Source organism: Puma concolor, chromosome E1 (genome assembly GCF_028749965.1).
Source record: "Puma concolor isolate L17-30 chromosome E1, mPumCon1.1.hap2, whole genome shotgun sequence".
Taxonomy (NCBI): domain Eukaryota; kingdom Metazoa; phylum Chordata; class Mammalia; order Carnivora; family Felidae; genus Puma; species Puma concolor.
Window position 1 is genome coordinate 640,268 of NC_141680.1, and position 19,689 is coordinate 659,956.

Sequence of the window (19,689 nt, forward strand, 5' to 3'; positions counted from 1 at the left end):
CGGGGCTCAAACTCACGGACCGCGAGATCGTGACCTGGCTGAAGCCGGACGCTTAACCGACTGCGCCACCCAGGCGCCCCTCCATCAAAAACATTTAAAGTAAAAACCGTTTGGTGCTTACGAGCTAGTTACTCCTACAACCTGGCTCGGCTGCACCGCCCGGCGCACGAGGAGTCACTGAGCTGACGTCCACACGAGCGTCCTCCCAACAACACCAACACCAAACTAAAATCCACATCAGTGTCTCCTTCAGTGCAGCTTCCCGGCTGGAGCCGTGTGCGCGGGGAGGGGGCCCCAGGCCCTTGGGATACCCACACGGAGCCACGTGCAGGGAGGAGGTCCCAGAAGCTTGCAGTGTTCCCACGGACGGCCTCACGCTGCTCCCGGGAGAGGCCCCACTGTGCACGGACTACAGGCAGGGAGACAGGAGGGCCCACTCAGAAGCCCGCTGACCGGCACTGACTCTCCGAAGGTCAATGCTGATGTTCAACAGCAAGGATTCACCTTCTGGCCCAGACCCGGCTCGTCGGAGGAGGCAGCCGCCCTCCGGCCACACGTGTGCCTCCTGTGGCCTCGTCCACAGACACTGGCTGCCCATTTCATTCTTCACAGAACTGACCGCACACATTCCAGCGGGTGTCCGGAACCAGACCCCCATCTCACACAGCAAAGCTCTTCAGGCAGATGACAGTGAATTTAGAGTAAGGTTGACAGTTGAATTTAACTACGTTGCTCAGTTCAACCACTTGGGAAGGTCCACGGACGACAGCTGGAGCTGAAGAAGGGACAGGGACAGCTCTCCCTCGGGAACTGGAGCTGGTCCTGGCGCGCCAGTGCGCACCCTGGCAGGACGGTGCCGCGCGTGCTGGGAACACTGGAAAGCAGAAGGACTCCCACCCTGCACGTGAGGGAAAGGACACCCAGAGGGGACCAAGTGGCCCGTCCAAGGCACTGAATGAGCTCACGAGCCAGGACTGAAACCCTGGCCCACCCAAGCCTCGACGTCAGCGCTCCGCCTACCACGCCGTCCCGCCGCCCAGGGCCGGCAGCAGTGTAGACCCTCACACCCACACTGCACAGACTTGCAGGCAACCGACCGACTCAGAGTGGAAGGTTCGTCGCCTGAAAACAAGCATCGAAAATGCACTGCCAATTCGTGGGAACTCTCACAACTAAGCAATCACCAAAGTATTTAATAACTCGTCAAAGATGTTTTCTCGTCGCACGTAAGAATTTAACTCCTTAAGAAACATAATTCTTGAGACTTTTTTTTTTTAAGTAAGAAGTAGATTTGTTTCCAAAATAAACATCTCAGACACTAGACGCCAGGAAAAGCTAACTCCCCACGCGGTGGGAACTCTTCCCACTGTACACACACCCAGTGTGCTAACGGCTTTGCACAGCACAGGGTGGCGCCTGGGAAACGCATATGCCCTGGACGCGGACATAATCCCAAGAGTTCCTTCCCGACCACGAGCAACATTTTCCTCTCCATCAGCCAGCAAGCTTGACGCCCTAACGCAGGGCTTTGAGGGAGATTTAGGTTAAAACCTTTGCCCAAAAAGAGCAAAGCCACAGCTGCCTACAGGACTGTATTTGAAGAAACTAGCTCCACCAACCAGGAGCAACCTGTGAATGAGTGAGTGTATATATGGCGACAGTGTAACAATGAGAGTAAATAAAGGAGTGACAGTGCACCAGCACGATAATAGTATAGCAACAAGGCATAATGATAAAAATGGCTGTATAGTCGGAAGGGTGAATACACAGGATTAAGACGTGGGGAAATCAGTACATTGTCTTTTTTTTTTTTTTTTTTTTAATGTTTATTTATTTTGAGGGATAGAGACAGAGTGTGAGTAGGAGAGGGGCGGAGAGAGGAGATACAGAAACCAAAGCAGGCTCCTGGCCTGTCAGCCAGGCACGGGGCTACAACTCATGAACCACGAGATCATGACCTGAGCTGAAGTCAGACACTTAACCGACTGAGCCCCCCAGGTGCCCCTGGTACATCCTGCCTTTGACGTCTGCATGTAAACATAAAAACAGCCATGGCCAAGTACTTCAGCCAAGTCATCTATCCCTCTACAAAATTAAGACTTGGCACTTTTGAAAGCTCTCATTCCAGGGGCGGGAACTCTGCCCCTAGACAGCTTCTCATTCTGTCAAAAACGATTACCGCAAAGGAGAGTCAAGCAGGATCCATTTGGGACTTAACAATTGATGACACCATGGGAAAGATAAAACAAAAAAGACTAATATTCTTTTTCTCTTGTAATTTAATTAAGAGTAAAGTGTTTTGATCTTCATTCTATCACTTCCATATTCTTCCCACTATTAACAACAATAGGCGCAAAATATAGCTACGATTTCAACTAACCTTCCTACGACGGAACGAAACTTTATCCCTTTGCCATGAAAGAAGTCTAAGCTGGACAAGTGAAAACTCCGAATCCAAGACTATGTTTAAACATGTATGGTTCTGATGCTTTCCCGCTCTTCCAGCCGCAAACACAAGCGCCACTAACGCCACCCTGGAGAAACGATACACTGAAGATGCGAACACGTCACGTGCCTACAAGGAAGGGTCCTCTGCGGCAGGGCCGACACCAGGAGAGCCCGAGAGACAAGGCGCAGCAGCAGCTTCTCCTCCCCACCGACCACAGACTCGACGTCACGAGCAGGCTGAAGCAGCATTTCGGAGTGTGTGCAACAGGGGCAGAGGCTTCAAGAGTTACTTGGATTAAAGTAAACTCGCTCGCAGGGGGACATGCTTCTTCCTACCTCTTTGGATTCCTTTGTGTAACAGGCTCCAGCCATTCCTGTCCACCATGTCCACATCGGCTCCGTGACTAACCAGCGTGGCGGCAATGCTCTCCAGTCGCCGTGACAGGGCCAGGTCCAAGGGGAGGTGTCCGTTATGATCCACTTCGTTCAGCTTCCCAGGGAGCTGCACAGGTAGGGTTGTAAATCAGCACCCAGCTGGCAGACCATACAAGCGATTTTAACGTCTCCCCACCGGACCCTTACACACCTTCTTTCACATAAATGCCAAATTTTAATGCCGTTAACTGTTCGCTCGACAAATTCCACTGAACTGACCACCTTCTGCCAGGCCTCTGAAGGGCACACGCCTTTCAGGGAGCACAGAATTAGTGGGGGTCACAGAGTGGACACAACACCATGGAAGACAACGCAGGGCCAAGAGGGAAAGGAGGACGGTGCGGGAGCAGCACAAAGGCCAGGGCAGAGGGCAGAGAGGATGGGAACAGCTAACGTGCTCACAAAGACTACGGCTCCATATGGAACTCCCCTCGCAGATACGGGACACCCACGAGCCAGCACCCCTCACTGCCACCTTCACTTCTTCATTGGGCAGTGCAGTCCGCACAGTCACAGCCCCTAGAGACGTCCACGTCCCAACCCCTGGAACCTGCATCACCGTCCGCAACAAAAGCGACTCTGCAGATGTCACTAAGATTGAGGACCCTGGAGTGGGGACCACATCCTGGACTACCTGTCAGATCCCATGTGTCCTTAAAAGTGAAAGAGGGCAGCGGAAGGGCAGACGAGACAGAGGTGACAGGAGGACTGGCTGTGCTGCCCCTGGCTCTGAGACGGGAGGGATGTGGTGGCCTCCAGAAGTCAAGAGAGCCCCAGGAAGTGAAATCTGTCAATAACCCAAACAATCAAGAAATGGGACCCTCCCCTAGAGCCTCCTGCCGACAGCCGGGTTTGAGACAGGCGATGCCTGGACCGGGCTTCCAACCTGCAACACCTGTAGGGTAACACATCTGTACTGTTAACCACTAGCTTGTGGCAATTCCCTACAGCAGCAAAAGAAAACAAAGGTGGATGTGGGTGCCTGGAAGTCAGGTACCGCTGCAGCCACTACCTCAACATGTGAACGTGGCTCTACAAGTGGGCATGGGCAGAGGCTGGAAGATTTCGGAGGAGTGTAGCAGAAAAAGCGCAGACTGTGCCGGAGGGACTCCTGGGAGACACGTGCACATCAGAGAGTGCGCCGGTGAGGGCTCGGAGGGAGCAGGGGACATTCAGAGAAAAACAAGCGACGTATGGTTTTCAGAAAAGGTAGGAAAAACGGAAAAAGCGGCTACAGTACCTGTGAGTCCATTTCAATTAGATAGAGGAAGACCACATCCTCTCTCTCTACTTTGATAGCCTTATGCAACGGGTACTCAGTCTTGGATTTGATCATTTTGTACAACAACTGGGCACTCATGCTGCTGAAGTCCTCCTTCCGTAGGTCGTCCTGAGGACAGAAGGCCAGTGAAAAGCAGAACAGACCCAACAGACCAACAGCAACAACAACGGACGTTCTGACTTCCCGCGAAGGTGCTTTGCTCACAGCCCTCCATCTCTCACCCACCCAGTGGCTGGCGATAATTTCCGCACAGTAGTTCATCAGCGTGCCGGCACTCAGTTCCTCCGCGGTCTGATAGAAGCGAATACAGTTCCTGACGTTCACCAGAGACATAACACCCTTCTCACATCTACGAGAGAATGTTAGTGATGAACAGTGTCATTGGGACAAAGAGAGTCACAAGTTAATCAACCAAAGCTGCAATCTGTGTCCTGGCCAGCCGTGTCCAATAACCCTGAAGTACAGGGAGAAGCAGAGGAGTGATGGATCGGTTCCAGCAGAGGTACCGTGTGTTAGAAGTACCAGCATCTCATTGTATCACATTGACTGTTCTGGTCAGAATCAAAATAACCTCTAAATGGTCAACCCCAGCCCCCCAACTGCCTTGAAAGTAATGCCATGGAACTCACTGATCATACACAGGCACCTGCAACATCACACACTCGATGGGTCAGATTCGCTCCTTTGGTATGTAACTGTGTTGTGTGGACCTGCGCACAGTTCCCACCAGCACATCTCCGTTACACAACCAGCAAGGCTTAGTAATCGATTAGCTACAGACATGAGCTCTAGGCCTCGATAAGGATCTCCTGGAAGTCCCCCCTCCCACAGGTGAACTATATGGTATGTGAAGTATCACTCGATAAAGCTGCTTTAAATAAAGTTTTTTTAACATTTACTGATTTTTGAGAGGCAGAGACAGTGTGAGTGGGGGGAGGGGCAGAGAGAGAGGGAGAGACAGAATCCGAAGCGGGCTCCAGGCTCCGAGCGGTCAGCACAGAGCCCGATGCAGGGCTCAAACTCAGGGACCGTGAGATCGTGACCTGAGCCGAAGCTGGACGCTCAACCGACTGAGCCACCCAGGCGCCCCTCGATAAAGCTGCTTTTTACAACCCCACTTACCAAATGGATCCCGCAGGGGCACCTGGGAGGCTCAGTGGGTTAGGCATCCAGCTCTTGATTTCAGCTCAGGTCACGATCTCACGGTTTTTGAGTTTGAGCCCCAGGTCAGGTTCCACACTGCAGGTGTGGACCCTGCTTGGGATTCTCTCTCTTTACCCTTCCCGCCCCCACGCACGTGCACTCTCTCTCTCCCAAAAATAAATACACACACACACACACACACACACACACACACACACACACACACACAAATGGATCATGTATGTAGACAACTAAGTTTCATCAAGTACAACTTAGTCCACCCACAGAACACTGCAGTATACACACGATACACCCATATTATACACACAGTACACACGCGGTTCACACACAGTATACCCACAGGACACACGCAGTACACATGTGGTACACACAGTGTATATGTAGTACAGAGTACACACGCAGTATACATGCAGTACACACCCAGTACACACAGTATACAGTACACACGCGGTACACACAGCACACCCAGAGTACACCCAGCGTACACACAGTACACACCCAGTACTCACAGTACATATGCAGTACACACAGAGTACACACATGCTACACATGCAGTACACACAGTACATCCAGAGTACATCCAATACACATGCAGCACACACAGTACACACGCAGTATACACGCCGTACACACGTGGTACACACACAGTACATACAGTATACAGTACACACACGGTACACACGCGGTACACACAGCACACCCAGAATACACCCACAGTACACACATGCTACACCCATAGTACACCCAGTACACACCCAGTACACACAGTACATACGCAGTACACACAGAGTACACACATGCTACACATGCAGTACACACAGTACATCCAGAGTACATCCAATACACATGCAGCACACACAGAGTACACCCAGTACACACACAGTACACAAAGAATACACCCAGTACACACACATTGCACCCGTAGTATACACAGTACACAGTACACACACAGCACACGCAGCCCACACACAGTACACACAGTATACAGTACACCCAATACACATGCAGCACACACAGTACACACGCAGTATACACGCCATACACACGCGGTACACAGTACACACTGTGTACTGAAGGAAGGAGGAAGGAATGAGGAACGATCTCGCAGTCCTTCTCCATCCAGTAGTCGACGCAGGCACCTGTTTCGTTCCAAGACCAGCGCTCGAGTCCTTTGTTTCCAAGAGACACGATGACTTGGTGTAAAGAAGCATCCGCCCTCCAGGTACCCGGGCACTTTGTAAGCCCAACTGTCACGGCACTTAAACAAGTTACCGCGATGAGCAACCACGCTTCTCTGTGAGCCGCTAGCCACTGTCTGTGCCGTGTCTGCCCGTGCCCGTCGCACCTCAGCAAGGTCTGACCTGGCTGTGAAGTCAGAGTGCCCCTGGGGCAAAGTCCTCTGTGGCGCACGTATGGAACCTCTCGATTTTACGGCGGCAAGCACCCCGGACGGCCGCTCTAACGCTCAACCTCAGGGAGCCCGCGCGTTTGCAGAGCCCTTTGCAAAGCACTTTCACGGACAAATGCTGAGTCTGAAAATCCCACTCTCCTGATTTCTACTGCCAAATGACATTTGTATCGGGGACTCAAATGCGTCTCGTGGACACTGACGTTTCCTTACAACTGGCAGACACTTCATTTCCGCCTACCTCTGGGATCTCCAGAAAGCCAGCCACTATTTGGATGGCCTAGAGCTAGTAACTGACATGATTTACACAGCTGAAGAGCATGTTATCTTACTTAAAAATTCAGATCCTCAATGCATGTCTTCTCTTGCAAAAGTACTGAGACAAACTTTCCTCCGGAGGAATTTTGTGGTTGTTAATACGTGTTTTTCATTTTACAGCACAGAAAAGGATACAGATGCAGAAAAGCAGACTATTTTTAAAGTACAAAATCAAGCATATATTCCAGCATCTCACAAACTCCTGTCTAGTTTCAGCACCACTCCCACACGCACGAATAGGAGACGTGGAAAACGTACTGACAGGAGAAACAACAAAGCACTACCTGGTGGAATTACAGGTGACTTCTGTATTTCCCAAACGACGCACACTGAGCTTGTATTTCAGTCAGGAAAACAATGATTATATTAACTGTCAATTTTTGGCATATACTATGAATTCTTCCTTAAAAAAAGTATCTTTCTGATAACACTTCCCCCCAAAACTTCCTTTTCATCAAATGCGTGACAGCATTCCCAACCCTCCAAGATCCCTACGTTACAAAACCAAGCAACCGCTGCCCCACACGGAACTACACACATTTGCGACATCCCCAATCCCTGCACTACCTGGGACGTGTGATTTCCCCTGCGCACAGCAGTGGGCGCTCTGCGACCTTTTAAGAGCCCACGCTGGACCCCACGCTTCGGAGTCTGGCAGCCCAGCCCTCCACAAAGCCACGACAGATAAAACTCAATGCCCACATCCAACAATACAAAATTGAGCATCTGGTAATACTGATGGTAAAGAAGCCTAAACCAGTCAATTAGCAACAAATATTTTAATTAAAGAATCCATTACACTGATTACAGTTGTCTACACTACTCCAACCCCAGGGCATTTTTATCAAAGCAATTTAATTTACAAGCAAGTTTGACAAGATCAATGGAGAAAAGCTCAGGAGATCTAGAAAACAAAAAAAAGGATGCAAAACACATTTGGTCTAGTTAAAACCATTCCCAGGTCCCCCTGAGACGCTGCAACATGCCGACAAACGGAACAGCTCTTCGCGAGGCCCCCACGGTCAGGCTGGCTTCGCTGACCTAACACCACACGTGCCTACAAAGCCCAGACCTGTTTGGGGTTTCTAGTAACTGGACTTAGACATTAGAATGCACGTAAGCTGCCCTCAGGCACCCAGGGTTAGGAGGAACCTGTGTACCAATTCGCATGGGCAGGTGGGCCCAGAGCACCAGCCCCGCAGGGCAAACAGCAGGCTGTCAGCTAAAACCACGGCCTCGCTCACCCGGGAGAAAAGCCATTCCTGCAACCCCCAAGAGAATACACAAGCTCACTAAATGGTGTAAAAGACACTCCACCAGCCAAACTGACCACCAAGGGGCACATCCCCAACAGAAACTAAAACTAAAGGGCATTTTGCCTGACATCACTTGGGGTGACGTTTGTTTCCCGTTGCTCGAGAAGGCCAACTTGGGAGAGCAGCAGAGAAAATGCAATATAAAAAACACAGACTACCTCCTTGGGAACCTAAATGAAGAGCCCAAAAACACTGGCTAGGAAACCGCCTGAACGGTACACTTGTGTATTAACTTAGGCATTAATGTATTTCTTTTTTTTTTTTTAATGTTTTTATTTGTTTTTGAGAGAGAAAGTGAGAGCTCGCGCACGCGCGCGCGCGCACACACACACACACACACACACGTGAGCAGGGGAGGGGCAGAAAGAGGGGGACAGAGATCTGAAGCCGGCTCTGCGCTGGCAGCACAGAGCCTGACGTGGGGCTCGGACTCACAAGCTGCGAGATCGTGACCTGAGCCGAAGTTGGACGCTCAACAGACTGAGCCAGCCACCCACACCCCGACTTAGGCGCTAACGTGTTTCTAACACAAGGAACATGACCAAGAACTTCACCCAAGGTGCTATATTATTACAAAGTAGAATAAATGTCACAGGAAGTGATACGGGAGGGAAAGCTGAGCATTTGGACACCGTAATCTCTCTTACATTCTTTACGTAATATACACACAATTACGTAATCTCAGGTTAAAAAAAAAAAATCAGTGAAAGGGAAGAGAATACCTAAAGCTTTGGCAGAATTTCGCTTACAAGAACACAAAGCAAGGGAGGCAAAGTCCTCTCCCCACTACTGCTTCCAGAGGAACACCTTGCAAAAGTTATTTACGTTAGCAGAGCTTGGCACATAATTCAAGCTCAGCCGCCGCCACCACCGGAGGTGGTGACCGGAGGCGCGTGACCAGCTCAGCCGGGACTTGCCTCTCCCTGAGGAGCTGCAGCTGAAAGCGATTAGCCAGTTTCATTAGCTCAGTGAGGAACACGTCGTCGTCTCCGAACTCCAGCTCGTCCGTGTAGACCCAGCGGAGCATGGTCCTGGTCACCTCAGGGTTAGCATCTGGGGAGGGAAAGAGAGAGGCTGAAATACAACACACCGATGGCGCACTGAAGCCTTAAGCCTACTAAAGGAGGGTCCCTAAACCTTGAGGCTAATGAAGCAAATAAGGCAAATGCTGGTACCCTCCACTCAAATAAATATCATGCCGCCATCAAAAATGGCAATTAAGCATTCTGGGCAGCATCTGACTCCAGAAAAATGTTGTTTTGCGAAGGGAAGGAAGTAGGAGACGTGAACTACTAAAGATGTAAGTCAAATAAGTTGGGGAACATGTTTTAAACACATCACAAAGAGTTTACATTCCAAGAAAGATCGTACAAATAAACACGAAAAGATGGGGGTGCCTGGGTGGCTCAGTCAGTTGAGTGTCCGACTCTTGATTTCGTTGCAGGTCATGATCTCATGATCTCATGTTTTGTGGGATCAAACCCCGCGTCAGGCTCCGTGCTGACAGTGCGGAGCCTGCTTGGGATGATCCCTCTCCCTCTCTGTCTGTCACCCCCACCCCTCAAAATAAATAAGTAATTCAAAAAAAAAACATGAAAGGATGGACAACCAACAGGAAAGCGGGCAATGGACAGAAGTGCTAATTCACAAAGATAAATAAAAATGCTCAGTAAACCTTACCAGTAACTACAAACACAAATTTAAATTTTTTTTTTCAACGTTTTTATTTATTTATGGGACAGACAGAGACAGAGCATGAACGGGGGAGGGGCAGAGAGAGAGGGAGACACAGAATCGGAAACAGGCTCCAGGCTCCGAGCCATCAGCCCAGAGCCTGACGCGGGGCTCGAACCCACGGACCGTGAGATCGTGACCTGGCCGAAGTCGGACGCCCAACCGACTGCGCCACCCAGGCGCCCCCAAACACATATTTAAACTACAATACATTTTTTCCATCTCTCAGCAAGCAAAGATTCTTAAAAATGTGTAAACTGTTACACAGGAATTATACACATAGGTTAGGATAATCCTAATAACTGAGCAAATACAGAGAAATATATGCAATAAGACAGTCAACACAGTATTATTTTTAATAGCAAAAAACTGGAACAAGAATCTGAAGAGTCCAACACTGGAAAGCTAATCATTATGGTATTAATACTCAAAACGGAAAATTTTGCATCAATTAAAATTACTTAGATCTGTATTCAACCTAAAAAAAATACTCACTATATTGGTTTAAAAAAGAAGGCTAAAGGGGTGCCTGGGTGCCTCAGTCGGTTAAGTGACTGGCTTTGACTCAGGTCATGACCTCACGTTTCGTGGGTTCGAGCCCCGTGTCAGGCTCTGTGCCGCACACTTGCTCGAGGCCTGGAGCCTGCTTCAGATTCTGTGTCTCCTTCTCTCTCTGCCCCTGCCCTGCTTCTGCTCTGTCTCACGCTGTCTCTCAAAAATAAATAAATGTAAAAAATAAATAAATAAATAAAAAAGAAAGCTAAAAATACAGGTAGTAAATCTTTTTTTTGCAATATATTTGTGTGTGTATATGTGTATGAGTATGCATATACACATACACATACACATGTGGCTTTGGGGCTCGCCCACTCATGCTAACCAGGTCCAAGCCCACTCACCCTCTAAGGTCAGACAAGACTGAGGACATCCAGGGAGGTATGGCCATAAACAGACTATCAACCTATTTTCTTAAAGTAATCTCTACCCCCCAGTGTGGGGCTTGAACTCACAACTCCAAGGTCAAGAATCACACGCTCCACCGACTGAGCTGGCCAGGTGTCTATCTACTGAGACAATAGAACGACAGACTAAGATAACCCTGGTAGAACCTATGACTAGCTTTTCTTTGAGATTATTTTTCATTTTCCTGATTTTTAATGAACATGCATTACTTGTATAATTTTTTAAGTTAAAATAAAAGACTCTACAGAAACTTGGGGAAACTCTTGGGATGAAAACTGTAGTATAAAATATCTAAAACTATGATTTCCACTAGAGGCAAGCCTTGATTAGAGTAAGGGCAGTAGAGATGAGAGGTCATTAAAATCATGGTGGTCCTCAGCTAGCAGAATCAGCACTACCCGAGAACTTGCCAGAAGCTCCTGGGCCCTGCCCAGACCTGCTGAACCGGAAACTCTGGGGAGGGGCCGCATCTGGCTTTTATTTAACAGGTCGACCTCGTCCTCCGTGTGATTCTGGCTGGCTAAAGGTTAAGGAATCAGAGCTCTGTTCTTGATTGTCTAGGAAAGGTGCAGCAAAAGCCAGGAACCTCTTATTAACTTGGTAATTAGGCAACAAATGATTAGCGCTTATTAACCCCTTCTCTTCCAAATACAGGAGGAGAGGGCTGAAGGGGGCAATGCCGCATGGAACCAGAGGCTCCTGACTTATTTGCTCCACACTGATTTACCCATCATTCCCTAAAACAGCCTGATAAGGAAAAAAAAAAAAAAAGGCATAATGAAAAAACATTGTGGGGCACCTGCGTGGCTCAGATGGTTAAGCGTCCCAACTCTTGATTTCAGCTCATGTCATGAGCTCGCAGTTTCGTGGGATCGAGCCCCACAACGGGCTCTGCACTGACGGCACGGAGCCTGCTTGGATTCTCTCCCCCTCTCTCTCTTCCTCCCCTTCTCGTACATGCGTACATGCTCTCATGCTCTCTCTTCCTATCCCAGAATAAATAAACATTAAAAAATTAAAAAAAAAAAAAAGAATTTAAAAAGAAAAAAAAAATCTGAAAGGAAATACACCCCAGGGCACCTGGCTGGCTCAGCTTGTGGGGTGTGTGACTCATGATCACAGGGTCGTAGGTTCGAGCCCTATGCTGGGTGTAAAGATTACTTAAAAAAATAAAATCTTACAAGAAAAAAGAAGAGGGGCGCCTGGGTGGCTCAGTCGGTTAAGCGTCTGACTTCAGCTCAGGTCATGATCTCACGGTTCATGGGTCCGAGCCCCATGTTGGACTCTGAGCTGGAGCCTGCTTCAGGTGCTGTCTCCTCTCTCTGTCCCTCCCCAACTCACATGTGCGTTCTGTCTCTCTCTCTCAAAAAGAAATAAATGTTAAAAAAAAAAAAAAAGAAAGAAAGAAAAAACATGCCAAAATTCTAACCATGGTTATGTTACAGTTTATTTTTTCCTTTCTCTCTTACCTGGTAAAGGAATAATAGCACTTTTAAGATGTTTTGGGAGAAAAAACATTTTTAAATCACATGAAAATCTAATTAGATTTACTTAATCTACTTGAAGAAGTCCTTCAACTATGTCTAAAGTATTCAGAAGCAGCATCAGCTTCTAGGCTGGCTTCGTAAACTGGGCTTAATAGGTCGGTGGGCTCTTCAAGGAAAGACGTGTGGGCCATGTGACCTGTCGAGAGTCGCCAGCGTGCTGGAACCGCATCCCCACTGCCTTCACACAGTGTCATGTGCCCCCTCGCTGCACACGATAGCTCAGCCTACCGACCAGAGCCCAAACACAGCCTCGAACCTCCCTGTGTAATTTGATTCTGCTCTGAAGTTTGGCTGGTTTCCTTTAATAACCCTCCCTCAGTCGTCCGAACCAATAAACCCAACAGTTGATGAACCAAAACCCAAACAGTTTTCTTAAAATCCACAATCAGCAGGGATTTCCTGGGCGCCCTCAAAATTTCACATGAAGTAAAGTTCAAGTGATCTCCGAGTGTTCCCACTCCGGCCCTGACTCTTTCCTCAGTCTGCAAACTACGCTGGAGACAGATCCACGCTGAGGCTGGGACAGAGCAGCAGTGGTGCGGGGTGCGGGATGCGACCCGCACGGCAAACCTGCCCCTAGAGCCACTCACCCATGGGCAGGCCCAGCACACAGGCTGCTGAAATGGCGACCGCATGCACGAAACTTCTGACCTCACGGCAGTCCGGGCGCAGAGCCAACTTTGTAGAGAACTGGAGATTTGCTATGTGGCCCCGTTTTTTTGTTTTGATTTGATTTTAAATAAATGTCTTAGAAGACATTTGAAAAGAATGGGAAAAAAGTTGTCAGCAGGCAATTAGCCATTAAATGAAGCATATTGAGGGAATTAATTTCGTTACTTAGATCCGGTATTTAATCTGTAAAAAACTGGGGCTCCCGGGTGGCTCAGTCCATTATGCGGCAGACTCTCAATTTCGGCTCAGGTCATGATCTCACAGATCATTCCGTGAGTTTGAGCCCCGCGGCCGATTGTGCTGCCCGCGTGGAGCCTGCTTGGCATTCTCCCTCTCTCTCAGCCCCTCCCCTGCTCATGTGTGTGCCTGCGCACTCTCAAAATAAATAAATAAACTTAAAAAAAAGATCCTATATATTCCATTCTGTTTTTACAAAAGTTTAGAAAACGCAAGCCAATTGCAGTGCCTGGGTGGCTCAGTTGGTTGCAAGTCTGACTTTGGCTCAGCTTATGATCTCACGGTTCACGAATTCCAGCCCCAAATAGGGCTCTCTGCTGTCAGTATGGAGCCTGCTCCAGATCCTGCTTCGGATTCTCTGTCCCCCTCCCACCCTGCTCCTCCCCAGCATGAGCTCTTGGTCTCTCTCTCTCTCTCTCTCAAAAATAAATAAACATAAAAAAAAAAAAGAAAAGAAAATGCAAGCTAATCTACAATGAATGGAAGCCAACAGGTGGTTGGCTGGGGATGTGGATGGAAAAGGGATGAATTAAAAAGACACAAGAAGAACTTTCAGGGAGGTGAAAATGTTGGTCATTCCATTGCTGACAGTTTCACAATTCTATCAAAAGGAATCAACCTGTACACTTTTAAGGTGGGCAGTTTATTTCACGCCCTTTACACCTCCATGAAGTTGGAAGCAAAAGAAAGCCAAAGTGAGAGGCGGCAAGGCACTGTGGTTACTGGTGTGGATTCTGAGCCAAGCCAAATGGGTTTCCAACCGCGGCCTGCACACTTAACTACCGTGCGGCTGGTGTGCGTTACTCAGCGTCGCCGTGCTTCGGTTTCTGTCTGTGAGACGCAGGCACACAACGGTGCTCACCCACAATGCCACCCTGCAGGTAAGGGCGCGAATACGGGCCGGGCGCGAGGGGCTCTACTCCCACACAGTAGTCACTACACCTCAGTGCTACTCTGGTGACACGGAGACTATTTGTTGGGAGTGCGAGCTGGTGGAGCCTCTCTGGAGTGCAGTACGGAGGTTCCTCAAAAAGTTCAAAGCAGAACTACCCTACGACCCAGCAATTACATTGAGGTATTTATGCAAGGGCTACAGGTGTGCTGCTTCGAAGGGGCACATGCACCCCAATGTTTACAGCAGCACTATTGACAAGAGCCAAAGTCTGGAAAGAGCCCAAGTGTCCACCGATGGATGATGGATAAAGAAGGTGTTGTATATATATATACAATGGAGTATTACTCAGCAATCAGAAAAAATGAAATATTGCCATTTGCAACTACGTGGATGGAACTGGAAGGTATTATGCTAAGTGAAATGAGTCGGTCAGAGAAAGACAAATATCATACGACTTCACTCATAGGAGGACTTTAAAAGACAAAACAGATGAACACAAGGGAAGGGACACAAAAATAATCTAAAAACAGGGAGGGGGACAAAACAGAAGAGACTCGTAAATATGGAGAACAAACTGAGGGTGACTGGAGGGGTTGTGGGAGGGGGGATGGGCTAAATGGGGGAGGGGCATCAAGGAATCTACTCCTCAAACCACTGTTGCACCATATGCTAATTTGGATGTAAATTAAAAAAAAAAAAAAAAAAAAAGCCCTATTCACAGGGACTAGAATCAGCAAGGGCCAGTGTATCTGAGTCTACCTGACGATGGGTGAGGGAACAAGACGTCTCCCCTCAGGGAACAGCCCTCACCCCCAAATGGAAAATGCATAAAGAACAAGGACAGTGCTATGCATTCCTGACATGACGTCATAAAATAATTTAAAAAGCCAGGTTTGTGCCACTTATGATTTTAATTATGTCTTTAAAAACGCTACTGAGAGGGGCGCCTAGGTGGCTCAGTCGGTTAAGCGTCCGACTTCGGCTCAGGTCACGATCTCGCAGTCCGTGAGTTCGAGCCCCGCGTCAGGCTCTGGGCTGATGGCTCAGAGCCTGGAGCCTGCTTCCGATTCTGTCTCCCTCTCTCTCTGCCCCTCCCCCGTTCATGCTCTGTCTCTCTCTGTCTCAAAAATAAATAAATGTTAAAAAAAAATTTTTTTTAAATGCTACTGAGAGCAAAATTTGCTGAAAAACTACAGGAAGAAAAGAAAGGTTTACTTTAATTATTACAAAAAAAAAAAAAAGACCATTTGAAACAAACACACAAAGTTAGCAGAACCAAGAGTTAGAAAAACACAAAAGCAACACGAGGGTTGGGTAAGGGGATATAACCACAGATAAAACAGATTTTCTGAGGCTCTAAGAGATCTCTGGCAAGAGCCCGCCAGGCCGTGTGCTCTCCTGCCCACACAGCAGCTAATTTCTCTGAAAGACCCAAGAGGAAGTCAGGACGCTTTCCCCAAGCCTGTCTCTCAAGTAACGTGTTGTCACTTTGCCACAACCTACCATTTAGCTTGGTCAGCCTAAACCAGGGGGAGGGGAATTAGGACCCCACCTTTTTTTTTTTTTTTAATTTTTAAAATTTTATTTTGAAGTCATCTCTACACCCAACGTGTGGCACGACACAACCCCGCAATCAGGCCTCACCTGCTCTACTGGCCCCACCGGCCTGGCGCCCCGGACGCCGCTTCTCAAGGGAGGATTATCAAATAATTTATGGACATACTTTAAAACCACCATGGGTATCGTCTGAAGGAGCGCCCTAATACTGCGACAGAGCCACCAGGAAGGAGACTGTCGTTCACAGGGTGTCCAGCACATGCTAAGCACTGCCGTCCTTCTCCTGAAACAGAACGGCACGAGGGGCCCTGGGGGTCGGCTGAGGGCCCCTGTGAGCCTCGTGCAGAGCCTGGGGCCCGGTGCACGAGCCACTGCACGGGCCGCCTCCCGCCCAGCTCGCCCAGCTAGACCGAACGGGAGGGAGGAGGATGCCTTCTGGTTTCTGGACAGCTTGTGACCCTGGACACACCCCAGGCCAGCTGAGCGACTCCCCATAAACACTGACGCTAGGGAAACACAAGGTCATTGCTACAGAAAGCACGCAGGAAACTCTGTCTCCAAAACGGCCGATCCAATGCACTGGGGCCTCTCACAGTGTGAGCCGAGCGGCTGCGAACCACTCGCTTTGCCAGAAACAAACCATTTTACTTCGCAAAGCTCTTCCTCCTGGTCCTGAGATTCGTTACACCATGTTAGCTACTGGTTACAGTCTTTCTCTTTCGAGTTGATCAATCAGTACCTTTACCAAGTCAGTATCTTTATACTTCAAATAATAAAGAAAAAGTAAATTTGTACCCTTTTATCTTTGTATTTTGACATAATTTCGGACTAACAGAAAAGTTACAGAGTTCGCGGACACACTTTGCCTGTCTTCCCCTTGTGCTGACGTCTTATGTACTCATAGTACAATAATCAAAACCAGGTAATTAGGAATGATACAATACTGTTACCTAATTACAGACCTTTCCAAATCTTGCCAATTTCCCCATTAGTGTCCTTTTTGTGGTTCAGAATCCACACTGCATTTCATTGTCTCCTTGTCCTCCAATCTGTAACAGATTCTTACCTTGTCCTTCATCACCTTAACAGATTTGAGGTACGCAGGCCAGTTATTTTGTGGAATGTTCCTCAACTTGGGTTTGTCTGATACTCTCTCACAATTACACTGAGGTTATGTGTTTACGGCAAATCCTACAGAAATCATTATGCCTTCATCAGCACATCGTGGCAGGCACAAAACCTTGTACTCCTTGGAACAAGGCATGAGTCAAGAAAACTCTCATATATCCAAACATGTTTTAAATACTTAGCATTTAATGCCCGACTGTATCTTCACCAACACGTGCTGAAATTCTTACAGTGATTCACACAAGTCAAGTGCTTGCCTTGAATTTTAAGAACTACCAATTACACAAGCACTTCCAAAGAAAATGTGAGCTTGGAAAGTCCATCTAAGAATGTCCGTTCCGTGCCGAGTACGTATTTTGTTTTTGTTCACTGCCGTATCCCTAGCACCTTGAAAAGTGTCTGCCCTCTGTGATACGGATGAAACCATTTTGAAGAAACAAAACACCAGTAAGTTCGTAAAATGACTTTATCAACTCCTTTAGTGTGGAAAAGTTCAACCACAAAAACACCGCCTGCATGCCATTCACGCACGTGTTTACAAGAGCCTACGCCCAGTCTCCCTTAAACTGCCGGCCAGCCGCACAGGGTTAGCACTTCAGGTACCGTACAACACACAGGCTTCGGGGACACTGGCTGCTGCCTATAACCTGATTCGGGCGACCAGACCCATGCCCCGCCCAGGCCACGCAGCAGGACTGCTGGGCAAAACACACACGTGAACACGAACCAGTCCACCCACACCTCCACCTCCTTGGAACCAGCCCCCAGGACACACTTCATGGATAAACTGTGTGTAGAAAGTCACGATGACACAGGCTTAACTGTCAGCTGTCCTGGCAAGTGCCTCATCTACCAAAGCTCTTGACAGCTGACTGCATAGGAGGGACCAAACTAGGCTTACGGTTTATAACAGGAAGGAAGGAGTCCAGGGACATTTACTAAACCTCTTCTAACCTCCTGATTCTCAGTGATGCAATCTTGTGGTCAGTCGCTGAGTTACAGCTGCTCTTAAATGTTACGATGTACTAAAAAAGGAAAAGCAAAATTTTAAATGTAAAATTTTATTTAAAATTTAAATTTTAAAAGTTTGCATTAGGCTTCTTATAACTTAACTGCGTTTTTACAAAGTTTTGTTTGTTCTGGAAAGCAGTCGTATCTCATTTTCCCATGCTTACTCATTTGGTTCCATTCAGCACTTCATGATGACACGTGAAACTACGATAAACACTTACGCTGTCTGAATTACCGAAGGCAGAATCCATCTGACAAAGTCAGATGATGAGGTTACAAGAAAGTAAGACTGTTCTACAGCTCAGCTGTTTTCCAAAACTATCAGAGTCGTTTATAATGTGACTGGCCATGTGCAAGGGTACAAATTTCACAAGCTCAAGCTACCGGGATCATCAATTTTTGATAATGTTTTGATAGATACCAAAAGATGGCAACTTATTCTGAACTTTTCTTCTACCCAAGTTGAGTATTGCCCATATCATATACTTTCTTCTGGTCTTTGTAAATTATCGGGTCATGTGATTAAGATCCTATCATGCATCTTGTAAAGAACACTTCATGATCTAATGGGCTTTAAAAGTTATCCACAGCTCTGTTATATATGGGATCAAAGAGCTATGGCCTCAGAGAAAAGTTCTCTGCGCAGAGATTTCAATCGCATGATCCTTCCAGTGAAGACCATTTCCCAAGCAGACGTGTTGTCATAGGCACAAATGCACACGGCCATGTGTACACATGCACAGATCTGTGTGTGTCTGCAACTCTGAACTATGGACCTCAGATTAAACCCTAGAAATGACCCTGCAGAGACAGAGTTCACTCACAGTGGAGAAGCACGAGCACCTGCTCCCCTAAACCCTTGAGGTAAATGTCCACTTAACCTCTGAGCACTGCTCACGTGTCAGCCCCTCGGACACCTTCCTTGTCAGCCCGCGCTGGTCTTCTCTACCTCAGACAAAGCAATTAACACCCTGCCCTGGCCTCGAACGATCCATTTCCACAGGACGAGGACTCTGTTACAACCATCTCAGTGTTCTGGCACTGCTGGGCAAACAGTACCTTCTGAACTGGCAAACAAAGACGTAATTCAGAATTTTCACACAGCCGATCACTTCTGCAAGTGATTCATCATCTTACTGCCTGGGTATCTCCTTACCATGTGTTATAATTCTCATGACTATTAATAGACTGAAATGTAAAATTTCCTTTTTTTTTTTTTTTTTAAAGCAGTTAGGTAAATACTAAATGAAAATGCAATTCTGAGGTAAACTTCTGAAAATGATTTTTTTAAAGTCTACTCACCACCACATGTACCCAAATTCTAAGCAACGTAACGTGGCATAAAACAATGAAATCGAACATTAAAAAGCTCAGTGCACCTGTTCAAATTCTGAAGCCTAATGGTCACCCTTCAGTGTTAGAGAAAGACAACCCCTGTTTTCTGGAGTAACTCTTAATTCTGAGTCCAATTCCTGAACATCAGGAAAAGTACTTGGCAACAATGATTAAATTTTAAGCAACTGGGGCGCCTGGGTGGCGCAGTCGGTTAAGTGTCCGACTTCAGCCAGGTCAAG

General features: G+C 47.7%; 1 protein-coding gene across 4 annotated transcripts in view; it reads right to left on the minus strand.

The window, feature by feature from the left end:
* Positions 1-19,689, minus strand: part of ANKFY1 (ankyrin repeat and FYVE domain containing 1) — a 77,262-nt gene that overhangs the window by 30,601 nt on the left and 26,972 nt on the right. For all 4 annotated transcript variants that reach the window (XR_015243760.1, XM_086685621.1, XM_086685622.1 and 1 more), the window contains exons 4-7: positions 9,289-9,424; positions 4,391-4,514; positions 4,124-4,273; positions 2,785-2,950 (exon numbers count right to left, since the gene is read on the minus strand). Coding sequence is in view for 3 of the 4 variants with exons in the window: in XM_086685621.1 (XP_086541747.1) it covers positions 2,785-2,950; positions 4,124-4,273; positions 4,391-4,514; positions 9,289-9,424 (576 nt within the window). In the remaining variant the exon portion in view is untranslated. The remainder of the gene's footprint in view (positions 1-2,784; positions 2,951-4,123; positions 4,274-4,390; positions 4,515-9,288; positions 9,425-19,689) is intronic.